The 19,494-nt window shown below is 40.0% G+C and overlaps 1 protein-coding gene across 1 annotated transcript in view; it reads right to left on the reverse strand.

The window, feature by feature from the left end:
* CENPE (centromere protein E) overlaps positions 1-19,494 on the reverse strand; it is an 83,764-nt gene that overhangs the window by 61,719 nt on the left and 2,551 nt on the right. Inside the window, exons 3-16 of the mRNA XM_006151156.3 lie at positions 17,849-17,938; positions 17,625-17,743; positions 15,446-15,565; positions 14,935-15,016; positions 14,661-14,728; positions 14,512-14,577; positions 13,556-13,607; positions 11,770-11,857; positions 11,343-11,472; positions 10,083-10,202; positions 8,505-8,663; positions 7,519-7,666; positions 6,319-6,407; positions 4,451-4,618 (exon numbers count right to left, since the gene is read on the reverse strand). Coding sequence (XP_006151218.1) covers positions 4,451-4,618; positions 6,319-6,407; positions 7,519-7,666; positions 8,505-8,663; positions 10,083-10,202; positions 11,343-11,472; positions 11,770-11,857; positions 13,556-13,607; positions 14,512-14,577; positions 14,661-14,728; positions 14,935-15,016; positions 15,446-15,565; positions 17,625-17,743; positions 17,849-17,938 — 1,499 coding nt within the window. The remainder of the gene's footprint in view (positions 1-4,450; positions 4,619-6,318; positions 6,408-7,518; positions 7,667-8,504; positions 8,664-10,082; positions 10,203-11,342; positions 11,473-11,769; positions 11,858-13,555; positions 13,608-14,511; positions 14,578-14,660; positions 14,729-14,934; positions 15,017-15,445; positions 15,566-17,624; positions 17,744-17,848; positions 17,939-19,494) is intronic.

The raw sequence follows: 19,494 nt of genomic DNA on the forward strand, positions 1-19,494 counted from the left end.
GGCGCCCCCGCACTTAAAAAAATACCCCTCAAAAAAAAAAAAAAAAAAAAAAAAGAAAAGAACCACAGGAAATGAAAAATTCTCCCACCTTTCATTTGAAAAAGCACTTACTTCCTCTTACATATTGGTTCTTCTAAATGAAAAAAGATGAGCTTGTGTAAAGATAAAACTGACGTCTCCCACTGACATATTGTTTAAGATGCTGAGCAAGAGAGAAACTACAAAAAGCTAAAATGACTTAGACACGGTATGATGTAAGAGGTAATTTACGGCTCCCAGGAGGCACTGCAAAGTCAACTGCAATTTTCAGCCAGCAAAATAAAATATTTAATTTCAGAAGATGAAAATCTCAAGCTATGAAAAATGCAATTAGATAATTCGCATTAAAATAGGCAGATGGTAAAGATTTCTCTTATTTCCTGAGCATAATGGAAACCAGGAAAACAACCACATGTCCTAGGGCTCCAACCTGAGCTCTACCCTCTTCGGCTAAACTTTCCCCCAAACATGGGTTTTGGAACTTATTTTCTTACATACACACAGACATGTTTTTAGTTTAACATGGAGTGAACACTGTAAAACTTTTTGAAAAGAGTTTAAGTTTTTATTTTATAAAACTTCTAGTCATTTTAAAGAATCTAGAAGCTCAATATGTGTCTGTTAAAAATGAAAAGAAAATGGGGCCAGCAGTTGGCGTAATGGCTACGTCGCTGGACTTCTGTGTAGTCGACTGCAGTTCAAGTCCCAGACCTGGTGGCTTAAACTCACACCGGGCGCGTGTGCGTGCATGCCCAAGATCCTGAAAGGAGAATGGAAGAGAAGGGATTGCAGCATGGCCATCCCTCCTGGGAGGTGATTCCATGCTTTCTGTCTCTCTGTCCCTCTCATTGCTTTGGGGGGGGGGAGAGGTTTTTGCTATAAGGCACATCTGCTCGGCATAAAGAGAGGGACAGAGAGACAGAAAGCGAGAAATCACCCCCCAGGGGGGATGGTCACGCTGCAGTCCCCGCTCCTCCATTCTCCTCTTGGGATCTTGGGCACGCACACACATGCGCCTGGCGTGAGTTTTAAGCCACCGGGTCTGGGACGCGAAACGCGTCTACGTGGGAGTCCAGAGACATAGCCATTACGCTAACTGCTGGTTCCCTCTGTCCCTCTCTTTATGCCGAGCAGATGTGCCTTATAGCAAAAACCTCTCCAAAAGGAAAAAAAAAATGAAGGGAAAAGGATTATTTTTCTCTTCAACTGTGGTTAAAGTGGAAGGAAAATTAGGACCAACAGACTGCATCAGTTATGTCACTGGACTCCCACGTAGTCGACTGAGGTTCAAGTCCTGGACTCAGTGACTTAAAACTCACTCCAGGTGCGTGTGCATCCATACCCAAAATCCTGAGGGGGGAATGGAGGAGAGGAATTGTGGCATGGCCACCCCCTCCTGGGGGGTGATTTCTCGCTTTCTGTCTGTCTCTCTGGTGAGCGCAAGCACCCTATAGAAAAAAATCTCTCTAGGAAAAAAAAGAATTAAAAAAAAGGTGGAAGAAAAATCAGGATGTAAGAGTAAGTCATATAGTCCATGGTGTTTTGTAATCCTGCTGCGTGCTCATGAATTCCATGAGTTCCAATTTTTGCTATTAAATAAATATATATGTGATGCAAGAAAAAAATTAGAGAAATTGCTGTCCCATTTATGCCAAGTTAGTTTTATGTTGTATTAATATTAATGAGAAAAACACAACAAATAGATGAAATTTTGGAGTCGGAATCAGCGAGCGCCTCGTCTCCACCTGCAGGAGGAGGAAACACGGGAAGACCAGGGAGGTTCACTGTCTGGCTGAAGACCTTGCCACTTCACGATGGCTGGGTCTGCAGTGGGCTTGTGCGTGGCAACGAGGGCTTGAAATCTAGGCAGTTTCACCCTAGAGACCTCACTCTTAACCCTGACATCAGGCCATCCCCTACTGATAAAACCCAGCTTTTTATTTATTTATTTTTTAAAACTTGGTAGAGGATGCATATACTTGCCAGAGATGAGAGGAGAGGAAAAAAAGACAAAGCACCTCCCACTGGGGTAAGGTCACGCTGCAATCTCTTCTCCATCATCTCTCCTGTCTTGTGGGACTTGGGGCACCCACGCAAACGCTCTCAGCATGTTTCTCAAGCCTCAGTTGGCTGTGTGAGACCCAGCCCATAACCACCACGCCACTGGCACATATTTTTGGGGTCCAATGTGAGTTTTTAGTAAATGAATACAACATGTAATGCTGGAATTAGCATATCCATCCTCTCAAACATTTGTCATTACTTTGAGAAAGAAGTCAAGTTTTATTGATTAAAGTGTACTATTCTTTTGTGATGCTTTATACTTTGTTTGCAAACTTTAACAAATTAAATGAAATTTTGGAGAACTTACAGACTTTGACCTCTCTGGATATAACAGAGGTAAAGTGCATAAAATGCAGAAGTGACTTTAATTTGTGGTAGAATGAGTGATAGCTGTGGCACAGAAACTTTTCTCCTTTAAACAGGATGGTGGGGGCCAGCGGGTGGAGTGGTAGTTAAGGTGCTGGCTCCCACGTGGCTGACTCCACAGTTCGAGTCCCAGAACCGGCAGCTTGAAAAACACGCCAGACACACGTGTGTGTGTGTGTGCCCAAAATCCCATGTGGAAAATGGAACACAAAGGACTGGGGTATGGCCATCCCCTGGGGAGTTAGGGGGTAATTTCTCACTTTCTCTCTCTGTCTCTCTCCAATGAATACACATACCACAGGGCAAAAATCTACAAAAAAAGGAAAAATGGGTGAGAAACTAAACAATGATACTGAGAAGAAAGGATCATATCCCTTTGGGCCAAACATTTAGAAATCTGAAAAGTAGCTGCAAATCAGCTACTACAAATCAGTATTTATGTATTTATTTTAGAGGTTTTCTCCATAGGGTGCATGTGCTCGCTGGACAAAGAGAGGGACAATGAGAATAAAACTGAAGTATCATGCCCCGAGGGGTGGCCACACCTCAACTCTTTCTCTTCCACTCGCCTACTGGGATTTTGGGCACCTACACCCAGCATGAATTTCAAGTTGCCAGATCCGGGACTTGAACTGTGGTTGGCCATGTGGGAGTCAGCACCTTAACCATCATGCCACCTACTAGCCCCAAATCAGCTCATGTTTTAACTACATCAAAACAATCTTATTTTTGGAAGGATCATGAGTAAGACCGAAAACAGGAGGTTCATGATTAAGACTGAAAAAAATAAGACTGAAGCCTTATTTTCGAAAGACAAAAAAGTATTAAAAAGGTTTGCAAAATTCTTTCATAGTATCTGTGGACTCTAGGTTCAGAATACCCTGCACTAAGGTCTGAAATGTTGTGGATAATTCTGAGATCCTAAAGTGTGACGGTTTCTGGACTAAGTTCTCTTAACACAGAGTCTAGTAGTATATACTTAGAAAATTTGGGTGATCTGTTTTGTTTCTGAAAGTTCCATTTAAACCTACTTGGCATTGGTTATGCTATTTTTCACAGCAACTCTTACATGGATAGAGAAAAACAAAATGTGCAAAATCAGCTTTTTCAACTATTCTAATAATGTTCTAATTAAGAATACACTTTCTAAAGAAAACAGCCAGCTACGTAATAACATTCATATTAGTTTCAGGAGAAAATGGCAATGCTGCAGGAAGTATTCATAGTATGCACAATAAACTAAATATTGATAATACACAAACTACAGGGTAACAGTTTCTGTAAGACAAATCTACCGATTGGCATTCATGCCAAACACTCCCATAGAAGGTTTTAATTCTTTTTTTCCTACATAAATATAAGGGAAATATATATGATTTAACTATTTTTTTAAAGGAATTATTTAATTTTATTTATAATAATTTTTTTAAAAGGTTTTTGCCATAGGGTACCTGCACTCGCCAGAAAGACAGAGAGACAGAAAGCAAGAAATCACCTCCAAAGGGGGATGGCCATACCACAATCCCTTCTCCTCCATTCTCCTCTCAGGATCTTGGGCACACATGTACACATGCTCAGCCTGAGTTTAAGTCACTGGGTCCAGGACTTGAACTACAGTTGCCTATGTGGGAGTCCAGCAAAGTAACCATTATGCTATCTGCTGGTCCCTATAATTATGATTTTTAAATTTGACCAGAGAGAGAGAAAGAGGGAAAGTGAGAAAGTAAGCCACCAGGTCCAGGACTTGAACCACAGTCAACCATGTGGGAGTTCAGCCTCTTAAGCACCACATGACCTGCTGGCCCTGGTTTAACTATTTTTTAAAACAATATAAATAAATACTTATTAAATTCTCTACATTGTATGTGCATATGAAAAACGGTTAGATCCTCAATATCTCAATCTTAAAAATAAATATCCTAAGAGAATTATAATTCTTTTAAAAGTATCGTCTTAGTTTAGCTACATATTTTTCTCTTACCTCTTGATCTTTCTCAGTTTTTCTTTCCAGAGCCTCAAATTCATCCAAATCATTCTTTTCTTTTAATTTCAATTCCATTTCTTCATTTTCTTTTCTTAGTCGTTCATAGTCTAACACCAGATTATCATAGTTAGCACGAAGTGAGCTCAACTCACTTTCTAAATATTCCTATTATACATAAGAACAGATTTTCCAGTTAGGGGGGATTCAAATAGTGTAGTCTTTGCTTCCTTAACTAACATTTAGATTAGGCGAATAACTATCAGGTTGTTGAAAAAGTCATGGCGTATTTTTCTGTTTTCCTATGCACAAGTGCATCATGACTTTCCTGGCAATCCAGTAATTTAAATCATTTGATAGTTTAGGTCATTCTCGTTTTCAGTATCTTTCCTTGCCATGTACATTTTGGCATATTAACTAACTTGGAATAAAAGACCATATAAATAAATCATAAATCTGCCTGTCTCACAGGGCAAGTGTAACTGGGGAGATGGGGTGAGTACTGGGGAGCCCCTCTGGCCACCTCCTGAGTACTAATGCTGATCATTTAATTACCCATCTGCTTGACGCCTATGTTAATTTTCAGATGGCTCTGCATTTAGGAAGAGAAGCAGACATGCTGGAATCTGAGACTGAGTGTGACATGATGTCCCAAGTGGCCCTTCCACAGGCGAGGCTCAAAGGCTGGGTGTAGCCAAATGCATGCATGCCACGCAGCTCGCTCATTGCCTAAGGAAGAGCGCCCCTCAGTCCCTGCAACTGAGATATGTTATTATTCACATGCCCAGGTTCACCAATGTGGGCACACCCACAAAATAAATTACAAAATCATTTAAAGTAGTGCATAAAACGACTTTCAGGCCATGTGTACAAGGTACATGGGGCGTAAATGAGTTTTGTGTTTACACGTAGGACCCATTCCCAAGCTATGCCATTATGTATATGCAAATACTCCAAACATCCAAAATCCAAACACTTCTGGTCCCAAGTATTTTGGATAAAGGATGGTCAACCTGTATTATTTACTGACCTCTAAAACTAATGGTGATTGATTATGTCTTAGCTCATTCAAAGAAGCCTATTTCTACATCTGATACTATTATGAGAAAGAGAGAAACTATGGGTTTAATAAAAAGTTATACTAACGGATTCAAAAAACCCAAACTTGTAGTATGTCGTAGAGACACAAAAGCCCTTTGCTTGTAATACTTTATAGGCACTTACAAATGATAAGAAACAGCAGTAAAATGGTATTCCAAAAGTAAAATGAAATTCTCTTTACAGAACACATGTGTACAAATATACTGTATGTCTTTGAACATTCAATATAAACACAGAATCTAAACTTACTGAGGGATTCACAACGGTAGTCCTCACTTCTCAAAGTTCTGATGAAGCTACATATAATACATTTCCTTTTTTTGGTTATTATCTAGCAAAATTATCTCTCCCTGATATATCATTCTTCTACATGTCTAAGAATTTTGGCACTTGTAAAAAAAAAAAATCAGTCTTTTAAAAGAAAAATTATTATTTAACTTTATTTATCATTATCATTTTCATTTTGACCAGAAAGAGATGGAGAGGGAAAGTGAGAAAGCAAGCTGCCAGGTTCGGCACTCCAACTGCGGTCGGCCATGTGGGAGTGTCCAGTGCCTTTAACCACCATCCTACCTGCCAGCCCCCAAATCAGTCTTTTTACCCATACGGGATTAACCAGGTCAAAACAAGGGGCCAGAAAAGCTTACATTAGTCAATACTGTTACCGAAATGGTCAGAGCTAGCCATGTGACACGTGGTCACAGAGCCCACCACCGAGGGGCCTGGAGGAGAGCTTGGTGCTCAGTGCGGTAAAGGACGCGACTTACCTGACTCAGCAGCTTTGTCGCCGGGTTCCACTCCATCTCTGCTAAGGTGTCAAGCGTGTTACTGAGGGCGTCAGACTCTGAACACAGGGCTGTAATTAGGGGAGAAAGAAGTGCATGCATAAATACCAGCTCCTAAAAGCAAAATTAAACACTATTACTAAGAAAAAATTCGGACCAGAAGTGAGTAAGTTCAGACTAGCTAACACATGCTCAAAGTATGAATTCCAAATAATATCAGATGTAATCATGTGATACATTATTGTATGAATTAAGATCACTGGTTGGGGGACCAGTAGATGGTGTAATGGTTATATTGCCGGACTCCCACATAGTCAACCGTGGTTCTAGTCCTGGACCTGGTGGCTTAAAACTCACACTAGGCACTTGTGCGTGTATGCCCAAGATCCCAAGAGGAGGATGGAGAAGGGACTGCAGCGTGGCCATCTCCCCTGAGGGGTGATTTCTTGCTTTCTCTCTGTCTCTCCAGTGAGCACACACATTCTATAGCAAAAATCTCTAAAAAAGTCACTGGTTGAAATTAGTGATAAAATTTAGGATCCTTAATATAATATACATTAAAAAGAACAAATTCTAAATTTGAGATTTGATTACTGTAAATAATAAAATGTCCCTAAAAAATAAATTACAATGTCAGAGACATACTGTTGAAACAGATCCCTATAGAAACGCTATCCTTTCAAGGTTAGCAAAGTTTAAGGCAGATGTGATATAAACACAAATTTAACTGGATAATGATTAAAAACAAAAAAGCCAAAAACACCTGTCTCGTGTATTTCAACTGCAGTGCATCATTCTTGAGTTTTAGGATTAACGGAGAACTTTATGAATGTTTACTTTCTTTTTAAAAATAATGATTTATTTATTATTTATTATTATTATTATTCTTGTTATTATTGTTTAATTTGACCAGAGAGGGATAGAGACAGAGAGAAAGAGGGAAAATTAGAAAACAAGCCTCCAAGTCCGGGACTTAAACATGGTCAGCCACGTGCGCTTTGACCACCTTAACCACCACGCTACCTGCCGGTCCCGATTGTTTACTTCTTTAAAAACTGCTTATTTTCATCCTACTCTCTACTGTATTCACATCTAAAATGAACACACGTTATTTAGACATGCCTGTCACAGTGAGTGAACAGAAAATAAGTCTCTTTATAGTTACGGTGAGAAAGCACTCACACTCGTCAATCTCTCCTAATGTAGTCACAGCGTCCTTGTGTGTTTTTGTTGTTACATTCAGTGGCACGTTAAACTCATTTGCATAGTTTGAGTCCTTCAATTTATTAATTTTGCCAAGGCACCAAGTAACTCTTCGTTTTCTTTTAGCCTAAGAAGAAGAAATCAAAATTACCTCACACAGATTCTGGGCTCAAACATAATAAAACGAGGGAACATATTTCTGCTCTTAAAGATCACTGACTTGGTAGAATTCTTATTAAGTATAGTTTAGTCTTAGGGCATCCTGAAACGATCAAACACGCTCAGACTTTTCAAATCAGTATTTAGACCTATCATAAACTTGATAAAGCTACTGCTTACATTTTAATTTTTACTTCAAGAGAAGCTCCATTAGGACAACTGTTTGAGCCTCTATTTGCTTTTGCTTATTTATAAAAATCACGATTCTTGAATCCTTACTTCGTTTGGCTACCATTTTGTTTTTTTCTCTCACTTTGCTCGTCCTCGTCATCGACTTACTCCTTCCTCGTTCCTCCGTCCCTGCCTGGTTCCCACTCAGCCAGCTGTTCTTACCACTGGCACTGCCTGGCTGGTTCCTAATCACACCACCAGATTCATTCATATTTACTAAGAAGCACACTGAAATAGAGACCAACTAGAAGGGATTTTCAAAAAGTCCAGGCAAAAATGCATGTTATGAAAAACTACGCATGGATTTCAAAAAATTTCTGCCCAAAGTTATTCATGCTTTGGTTTCATGTTCCACAAACTTTTACAGGTCCCCTCATAAATTCTAGACTTCTTAAATGAGAGTCTCTACATGTGGGAGTCAGGGATTGGTGTCTTCAATGAGCTTCTTGGTGGCAAACACACAAAATGTTCTGAGTTTCCTGGGACTGCTGTCCAGGACAGGACGTGTGTCACTACACAATGTAATGGACACAGGGTCTTCTATGTACCAAGCTTCCATCATCTTTTCACTTTACCTTTAGTTCCTGCAGTGATGTGAGGGAAGAAGAGGTCACCAACATCCGGGTTAAGTTTTGAATTTTCTCATCCTGTACTTTTTGAAGCAAATCTTTTTCATCCAAAAGTTGGGCCAGTTGATCTTTTTCCATTGCCTGGGCCCGAGTCTTTAAAGAAACCTGTAATATTGAGTCATGATATAATCAATGTAGCTGGACTTCAAACTTTGAAGGGAGCTTTAACTTACAGAATATTAAACTTACATGTGAACTACGAGAATTTTGGTGGTACTGAAATATACTCTACCTACAAAACACCACAATGCAGTTGCCACTGTCGGTAATTTCTCAAACTTATTTTCAAGCCACTATGTCACATGCCACGTACCACCTAAGAAGGCAGTTTAAACAGTTCTGACCCCCTAACGGTACGTGACTGAGACCCAGAGAAGTCACAAAAGCAGAGGCTTGAAACCCACAGGAAGGGTTGAGACATCCTCATCTTATAAAACTACCATTTGCTATTTTAGCTCATTTTCAAAAGGATCATTAAAATATAAGATTTTTATAAAATATGGGACCTTAATGATGCAAACAAACGATGGTGACAGGCGATCATTACCCTGTATTACCATTCTGTGATGGTAAGGTTAGAAGAGAAATTCAGAGTAACATAAAGTGTAGAGGGAAGTTCTATGTAGTTATATGTGCTCTCTCTTTTTAACCCAATTCCGCAAGTATGTGTGAAAAAATTTAAAAAGTATCTCTATTGGACTGGCTGGTGGCGTGCTGATGAAGGTGACTGGATAGCTGACGACACGGCATGGACCTGGCAGCTTGAAAAACATGCAGGGTGCATATATGTGCGTGCCCAGATCCCAGGGTGCATATATGTGCATGCCCAGATCCCAAGACAGTGGAGAAGGGATTGTGATGAGGCCATCCCTCCTGGGGGTGCTTAACCACTTGCCCTCTCTATCTCACTCTCTCTGGTGAGTGCACATGTCCTATAGCAAACACACACACACACACAAATTAATTTTAAAAAGTATCATTATATGGTCCATTTGAAAATGTCCAATTTTACCCTTTGTAAATGAAAATAAAACCTAAAATCATTTTGAGAAACCAAATCTTAACAAATTAAAGAAAAATTTTATGATTTATTTAAAAACTTTTTTTTTTTTTTTGAGGGGTTTTTGTAAAAGGGACTTTGAGAGGTTTTTGCTAAAGGGCACATGCGCTCACCAGAAAGAAAGTGAGAAATCACACCCCAGGGGGATTGGCCATGCTGCAATCCCTTCTCCTCTATTCTCCTCTCTGGATCTTGGGCGCATACACACATACACACACACACACACACACGCGCGTGCCCAGCGTGAGTTTAAGCCACTGGGTCCGGGACTCGAACCACAGTCAACCACATGAGAGCCCAGCGACATAGCCATTACGCCAGCTGCTGGTCCCTAGTTAAAAACTATTCTAAACTTAAGTTGTAGCAACTCAGATATTCATGAACTAAGATATCTCAGCGCATATGGGTAGGACTCTTCTAAATTGGTTCCCAATTCTTTACTGAAATAAATGGTTTGCACGTACCTCTTCTAACTGTTTTTTCAGATCCATTATTTCTTTTCTGTATCTTTTCAAGAGCGCTTCATCACTTGATACTTCATTAACATAAGGAGTATTCTTCATGTATTTGGCAGTGCTGGCAAACTGGGAAAAAATACAAAAGTGTAAAATGTCCAACACTAAAAAAGTTCTAATTTAATGAATGTTTAAGTTTCTTATAATCAACTTTCTTTAAGAACAAAACAAAACAAAACAAAAACAACAACAAACTCCTCCCAGATAGCTTTTGAAAATGGAGAACATCCTACGTCCTTAATAATGTTCTGTAATTTAGTCTGACAGTCTTTAGGAGAGGGGAAAAAAAAAAACTATCTGTCTGTCTATCTATCTATCTATCTATCCATCTATCTATCTATCTATCTATCTTAACAATAGATACTAACAGAGAACCTGCCAACACTGGCCTACTGGATCCCACTTACCCCTCAAGGTCAAGTGCAAATGCCCTGAAAAGTTTTGCTTCCAGCCCAAAGGCTCTCTCCTTTCTTTGAACTCTGTCCCTCTTATTAACCACTTAGCCATTGATCAAAGCCAACTGAGTTGGTAGACAAGCCTTTTCTGCTTTCTCACAGAATTTACATTTATAGGTTCTGTGAAGCCAGAGACTCTGCTTTCTATCTTTGGAAATACCTCTGACAGTGGCTTCAGGGCTCAGCAGCAACTGAAAAGCAACATTATCCAGAATAAATACCAAGTGAGGGTGAGAAAGCAATTCTGACATTTCTCAATTTTCCTTTCCTTTAAAAAAAATGCAGATCTTGGGATGAGAGCAAAGGAAGGCAAGTCAGCTAGTGAGAATTTAAGAATTGTTTTATACACACACACACACACACACACATATACACACATAATCACACAAATACAGACCAAATTTTTGTTGTTACCTCCTATTTATGGCAAGTAATATTGATTTTTCATTGACAAAGAGTTTCCTCTTATAATTAGTTAAGTGTAAAAAGTGAGGTTTTGGGAAAAAAAATCAAGTCAATTTCAGTAAAATAGTGTTGGCAAAATTGAGGAGGTGGGATACAAATAACTGAAGTTAGGGAAAATTAAGAAATGTTATTTAATAGACAACATATCAATTTTATTTTAACGGGTATTAATTAATTTCTTAAAAAAAAACCTATGCCTAGTTTTAGTATGTAATTTATTACTCTTAAAGTTGATCTTCATGATATTAAGCTAAAATCTTCATCATATTAAGGTAAAAATCAAACTCACCTGAAGAGTAGTAAGGGTTTCATCAAAAGACGCCGGAGTGACCGTGCAGATAATACGTGTTTTTGCATTTCCTCCCAAGGAATTCTGGAGAATTCGTGTTAATTTGCTATCTCGATAATTTATGAAACCACTTTGCAAAAAGTAAAAAGAAGATTAAAAGTTTTTATATAACCAAAGTTAAGGAAGGAAGAACATTTATATCAATCACAATTTAAAAAATTCTTTACAGGTTATATGAGGCCAATTGAAACTATTAACTAAAAAAATTTAGAGTAGAAAGTACATTTGGTGGTACTCAAGTGCTCAGAATCATAAAAGCTTTTGAATATGTGGAAGAAATCAAGACATTTGATTGTCATCGAAAGATTACAATTTCAACCTAATGGAAAATGTAAGCGTTAAGCGGTGAGTAAAGGGGTAAACTTACCCGACTTGCCCATCGCTAAGTTTCTTGATCACTTGTCCCAAAATAAACAAGCTTCGATTTATATTACAGCCTTCCTTGAGTCGCACACCTGAATTTATAAAACAAATGTGAAAACTAAAATTGATTTCTGTTCTAGGTAAAGAAATTGTTGATCTGTAAATTATGAGAGAAATCAGAATTTTGTTTTGGCCATAGCGTTTGTGTGTTTGACAGAGAGAAACAGAGAGACGGAAAGCGAGAAAGTACTCCCCAGGTGGTGGCCACGCCATAATCCCTCCTCCTCCATTCTCCTCTAGGGATTCAGGGCACATGCATGTCTGGCACGTTTTTCAAGCCGCTGGACCCAGCACTCAAACTGCGTAGTTGGACATAAGAGATTCGACAGCGTTCACCACCACAGCACCTGGCTGGCTCTTACAATGTTTTTGTTTTTTTTTTACTTGAACAACAGAAGCTTATTTTCTTATCATTTTAGAGCCTCAAAGTCCAAGGTCAGGTTGCCAGCACAGTCAAGATCTAGTGCTCTCTTCCTGGCTGAGGATGGCCACCTTGTCACTGGGTCCCTCACTGGGGCAGGGAGAGTGAGCCAGGTCTTGGGAGTCTCTTTAAGGACACTAATACCATCAAAAAGGACCTCACCTTTATCTAAACTAATTATTGTACCCCTCAAAGGTCCCCAAACTTTTAATTTACATATATTAGTTGCGCATATTTATGAGGTATAGTGCGACTTTTTTTTTCATTGTATGAATACAAAGTGTAATGATCCAATGGGGCAATAAACATAGCTACTACCTCAGACAATTCTCCTGACTTTCGACAGCTTTTCTTTGTTTATTTATTTAAACATAGAGTTCTCTGGCCACTTATAATCCATTCTCCGCTGTACGGAATGAGGTATGGTGTTCTAACTTCTTTTTTCAAGTGGCTATCAATTCATGAATAATCCATCTTGCCCTAATTCTGAAGGATGACCTTGATGGTATTCTGTCTGCATTTCCGATGCTCGCTGGACTTGTGTCCCATCAGGCTGACAATTAAGGACGCATTGGTATGACACCGTTTCAGATCCTACGGTGTTATTGGTATGTCCTGCTATCTTGGAGGGCTAAATTCCTACTCGCTCCTCTTTTTCAGAATTTTCCTTGCTAGTCTAGTCTGTTTTCCTTCTCCTCATACAAATTTTAAAACAATCTTTTTAAAAGAAGGTAACGCTCTTGTCATTTTTATTAGGACTGTGTTAAATCTGGAAATTGACACCTTTGTGATTTAAAATTTTCCCATCTAAGTATGCCTTCCTATTTTTTTCGTGCATTTGTATCCTTCGGGTCTGGCTTAAACTTTTCTTTACATCAATCTCACACAATCTTTGTTGACTTTCTCTCTTGAAATCACATCTTTTGGGATATTATTATAAATGATGTCTTTCTGTCCACTCAATATTCCAAGCAGTTTTTGACTATGAGTTATTAAAACCTGCAGGTGAACTTTGCACCCCACTGCCTTTCTTTATTTCCTTACTAATTCTGAAAATCTAGCTCGTGCCCACGGTACTCTCCTGGGCTTTCCAGCTATACAATTCCACAAATTATGTAATTTCAGCCTTTAAGCTATAGCAGCCCACAGTAAATACATAATCAGATATAAGTGCTGATTTTTATGTTAAAGGCTTTTATCATAAAATTATTATTATTATTTTATCAGTTTCTAAGAATGCCTGGAAGCACCTTCTGTCCTGCAAAAACAGAAGACAGGAAGGCTAACGCCTGTCGTGGGATTTCATTACCTTCGGCTCCTGTTTGAGCAGCTCTTTCACTGCCTGCAAGGTCAACCAAGTTCTGGAACACATATGAGAAACAAACCATTAGGAAGGGTAATTTCAAATAATAAAATCCAAACCACTAAATGAACTGTTGTAAGGCACGGCATTTCTTTTTTTTTTTTTTTTTTTTTAGAGGTTTTTCCTATAGGGCGCGTGTGCTCACCAGACAGAGAGACAGAGAGACAGAAAGTGAGAAATCATCCCCCGGGGGGATGGTCACGCCGCAATCCCTTCTCCTCCATTCTCCTCTCGGGATCTTGGGCACACACGCACACGCGCCCGGCGTGAGTTTTAAGCCACCGGGTCCGGGACGCGAAACGCGGTCAACTACGTGGGAGTCCAGCGACATAGCCATTACGCTAACTGCTGGTCCCAGGCACGGCATTTCTGAACGTCCCATGTATTTCCTCGCCTCCTGGCCCACGGGTGAGGCTGCCCTCTCTCTGCACGTCAAGTGCTCTCTGCCCCTTGTTCCCTCTCTCCAATGCATCCTCCACGATACTGCCACGGTGGGCTCTTTCCCACACAGCCCACAAGTTTACTTCGGGGAATGAGTCTTTCTTTTTTCTTTTTCTTTAAAGAGTTATTTATTTAATTTTATTTATCATCACTATTATTTTTAGATTTGATACAGGCACTCACCAGAGAGAGTGAGTGAGAGAGAAAGAAAGCCATCAGGTCTGGGACTTGAACTCTGGTCAGTCATGTAGGAGTCTAGTGCCTTATAGCCTGGCATTTGTGCTGTTCCGGCCTCTATCACCGCTCTGAGCTCCAGCTGAACTCACTATTTCCCACACACTCCATGCCCTTCGGCAGTTATGACATAGCAGGTAGAAAGACCCTCTGAATTTCACCAAACACCCAGAGCTCAATTCTGTTTTGGTCCATCTGATACATTTCTGCAGTTCAGTAATACTCACCAGATGGGACACCTTGACAGAGCCTTCACAGTTCGAAGGTTCGCCTTTCTCTCTACTTTCCAAAATCTAGGCAGAAAAGGCAACTCGTAGAAAAATTAGTGTATTCTTACTTGGAAAAACCGAGCAGAGAGAAATAGAGAATTACCTACCATTCTAAAAATGGTATGAGAACGACTGCTTCTTTGATTCATTTTTGTTATTCCATAATGTCTGCTCTCTGTAAAAACCAGTCATATTTAATTGCATACATATGTAAATATATATATATATATACACACACACACATATTAAAGTCCAAAGGAAAACATTAGTTTTAAATTTTAGCTTAATAATAAAAGTATAATTTGAAGACTATTTCATTTTAGCTTAATCATAAAAAGTATAATTTGACTAATATTTTAAAGAAACAGCCCAAAGTCTCACTTTCTCCTTTTGTGATCCATTTCAAAGCCATTTCTGATGTATAAACCACCTCTTCTGTGAGATCAGCAACATACACATTCCTCTGAAATGAATTTAAGTAGCAAACATTAGAGAAAAAGAAGTTACTTAAAAGTCTGTTTTTCAAAGTAAGATGTAAACTATTATAGACCTCATTTATGGAGGTTAAATGTGAAAAATGAAACCATTATTCTGTAAGAAAATAGCAAGCATATTTATAAATATCGATGATTTCTTTCCTAAATCAAAGCATCCCAAGTTTTAATCTGATACTTCTATCTTGCTATTTTTAGGCTCTTAAACCAAAATATTACCGCTGTATTTTCAAGTGATATATATTAATTAAAAGAGGAATTTCTATGACGATGTCACAGAAAATAATAGGAATCAAGAAAACCACACTTTAAAGATATAGGAATTAAAGATAAATATTAAACAGCCATAACCCTAATGAGCGAGCCAGTTATAAAGCCATCTTCCTGCTGTTACTCACATTGAAATCTTCCCGGATTATTAAAGGTTTCATTTTCTGAGTGTCACATAGTAAATCTGTAATAGTTTCATTGTATATCTCCATGTAAGACACACGAAGGAGAAATTCCCTTTCCGGAAACTAGAAGGAAAAAATATGTAAAAACATCAGAAAACACTCAGTTATAAAAGACCTAATGGTAAGTGCTATGTGCTAATACTATGGAGGTCAAGAAGGAAATGATCAATGTAAACAAATGAAACCCTGGTTCTGTGTCGACAACAATAAAGATGGAAAAGCACCGCTTTACAAAGTATACTGCCAAAAACTCAGAGCGGAAACAGCCTGGCCCATCTCCCTAGGTCAAAATAAAACCCCACCACTAAGATGCTCTCATTTTAATGAAAATACTGACTTAAAATCAAATTGACTTAAGTTGCCTATTCTGGCTTTCTGCTATTTCTAATTCATTTCCCTTATGTGCACTTTTACCGTTCCTCAATAATCACTAAACAGCCTTGGCACCCCTGAGAATGCGGCTGTGAGCGGTGTGTAGTGTGCAGGCCGTGGCCTGTGGCGTGCAGTGTGTGGACCGTGGCCTGCAGCTTCCAGCCTGCGCGGCTTTGGCCATGCCCTGCTGGCCCTGCCCACCCAGGCCCTGGAGGCTGAGGGCGGGCACTGGCCAGACGATGCCACAGGACTGGCCCTTCTGTCTGTGTAAATTCATGGAGAAACATGAATGGATAACAGCAGAAAATGGTATTGGAACAGTGGGAATCAGCAATGTTGCAAGGACGCTTTGGGAGATGATTATTGTAGTCTGCCTGGAGTTGGGACAAAACTGAACAAACAAGAGGAGTTGGTGCTTTGGGAAGTGTGAGAGCTGCCAGTGACCTCTCTTCTTCTCTGTCAGGAGACACTGAAATGAATGAAGCTCTTGCAGAAAATCCAAGACTTGTCAACAAATCATGTCATGAAGATGGCTGGCTGACCAGGATGACACTGAGTCACCCTTCAGAACTAGATGAACTAATGAGTGAAGCGTATGAGAAATAAGCAGTCTACTGAAGAGTGAAAATAGAACCGTCAAATGAAGTAGTGTAAAAAACTTAATCCAGGCGTAGTTGTCTTAAATTAGTGGTTGATAGAAGACTTAAATTGTAGCTTTTAATAATACCAGTGGAAGAAGAAACTACTCTGAACACCACCACTGGAAAGAAATAACCCTTAATTTTCTAACGATCATGTTCTTTTTTTTTGGAGAGGTTTTTTTTTTTTTTTTTCACTATAGGGCGCGTGCGCTCGCCAGCCAGACAGAGAGAGACATAGAGACAGAAAGCGAGAAATCACCCCCCAGGGGGGATGGTCATGCTGCAATCCCTTCTCCTCCATTCTCCTCTCGGGATCTTGGGCATGCACGCACACGTGCCCGGTGTGAGTTTTAAGCCACTGGGTCCGGGATGTGAACTGCGGTCGACTACGTGGGAGCCCAGCAACATAGCCATTACGCTAACTGCTGGTTCCCACAGTCATGTTTTTAATAAACACAAAATGCATCTTTGTCACAATATCCTATGATTCTTAGTGTAGGCTCAAGTATTCAGAATTCATTAAATTATCTGTGATTAAAAACTAGTTATAAAAATAATATAATTAGTGGTAACTCTGTTATCCTGAGCCTTATGAAACGTAGTATATAACATCCCTGGAAGTGGGTCAGAACATTTCATTTTCTCTCCATTGGAAGTAAGTGGGAGCGGAGAAAAGTTGTTAGTTGCATAGCGTTGAAGAACAGCACTATTTTAGTTCTGCCATATACTGCATTTGCTGGTGCTATTTTATACAGTTCAAGCAACAGCTCTGCAGCAAAATAAGAAATAATAAAATATTCAATTTCTCCGTTAAAAAAAAAAATCACTAAACAAAGACAGAGTGGAGCTACCCTTCAGGTCACTTTCCTGTTACTCAACGCCCACTTTTTGTCGGGATGTTACTATTACAGGATTCAAGAGGAAGACGAAAGAACTTCAGGGTCTGCGGGATAAGTGAACCTATGCTATGCCTTTCTTCTTGCTCATGGGAATCAAGAAATAAATAACTATTTCCTTTCATCATTACAAGAGAAAAACCCCACTAAGACTGCTATCCAATTATTACTGCGTTTACTTGTATGGACCAGGTATTTGGCCAAGATACTTACCTTCTTAATTTTTTGGAAGATGTCATGAATCGCCCTAGGTATGACTCCCAAAGAGTCTTGAGAGCCCATCATAGTGTATGTTTTTCCCGAAGCAGTTTGCCCGTAGGCAAATATGGTACCTGCCGAAACAAAACACACACGCGAAGATCGAAATGGAATCTACTGATGCACTTGAACAGATGCTGGAGACTGCAATGTCTCTGCAGCGCGGAGTGAGTACGCACCATTGTAGCCTTGTATGGCAGAGTCGATGATCGGTACTGCTATTTCTTCATACACGTGTTTGGTAGTTTCATTGCTATGGAAGACACGATCTAAAGAAACAACAAAACATAACTGAAACCAAACAAATCAACTCTGTTTTCATTCTGAATCAGTATTTACCCAAGGAAGTAAAATTGTCAGGATCTAGGATGGTAAAATATTTAAAACATTGTGTTTTCTTTCTTTTAAAACACTTAAAAAAATAAAATTTGCTAGAGGGCACGTGGGCTGACCAGAGGGTGAGATGGAGTGACAGAGAGACACAGAGAAAAAATAAGAAGGCACTCCTACACAGAGAATGACCATGCCACAATCCCTTCTTCTCCATCTTTCTCTCTTTGGGGATTTTGGATACACATGCACGAGGACCCAGATGTTTTTCAAGCTGCCAGGTCTGGGACTAGAACCACACAGTTAGCCATGTGGGATCCAGTTGCCATAACCACAAGGACATGGGCTGGCCCCTAAGATAGTAATTTCCATTTTTTGATCAGAAATATCCTCCCCTAAGGAAAAACTTATCAGTCCTCACACATACAAAATATACTACAGGTCAACTATCCTATGAGGTTTAAAGAGAAGTAGGGACTCAGTGGTTGCACATAGGGGTCTGAAATTTGTTTTGATTATAATCCTGGTTCTGCCAGCTATGTGACTTTGAGCAAGGCAGTTACTGTTTCTGTACCTCTGCCTGTAATCTGTTAAATAGGTGTGTGTGTGTGTATAATCTTCATCGCAGAATCATCGTAAGCATATAATTAACTAGGTGTGAACTATTATTATTCTTTGAGAAATTTCACTGTTTATAACGTATCTAGCTCAACCTAAATAATGGAACACAGACACTTGCAAGAAAAGCTCGAACGAAGTCAAAGTGTCACAGGGAACGCCCCACAGGCTGGTAAGCCTGGGTTTACGGCAGCATTTGTGCCACGACTTCAGCAACCTAGGGTCTGAGTCTGATTTTACAGCAGACTAAACCGGACCGCTTTTTCAGTGGCGGCCTCGCACTAAGGGGCACACAGGACATGGGAAGAAAATGCACAAACTGGCCATGAGAAATCCAGCCACCATGGTGCTTGCATCATGACAACACCGTCCCGTGGGTGGAACTATCACTATAGAGGAAACCCAAGTGGCATTGGAGGGCTGCTTAGGGGCCATGACTTCAGAGCAAGGGGAGTCAGCTAGACGATTCAGACCTTCATGCCGCCCACCCCAGGCAGCTGCGAGAGTCCAAACCCTCACCCTTGGCATATGGACACTGAAAACGACAGGACTGAGGCTGCGCGGTCGGACGGCCCTCATTCTTGGTTTTGCCATCTTTGCCCCCCCGTTCTACTTTCTTAAAGTTATGCTAATGTCACCCACAGTCCTTTACTTGGAATCATTGACGCCCCATACATCTCTGCTCGAAAACTTCCTGCACTGGCTTCCTAGTTTGACGGTGAAACGGCAAACTGAGCTAGTCTCCTTAAGGTGACAGAGCGGGCCTCCCTGCTGCCGGAGCTTCCTCGGGGCAGCTGGCGGTACAGCTGCAATGCAGATCAGGCCCCGCTGCTTTCACCTGCTGTGTGACTCGAGGCTTCTCTGCTCCCAGTTTTTC

This window comes from Tupaia chinensis, unplaced genomic scaffold, assembly GCF_000334495.1.
Source record: "Tupaia chinensis unplaced genomic scaffold, TupChi_1.0 Scaffold000315_1, whole genome shotgun sequence".
Taxonomy (NCBI): Eukaryota; Metazoa; Chordata; class Mammalia; order Scandentia; family Tupaiidae; genus Tupaia; species Tupaia belangeri.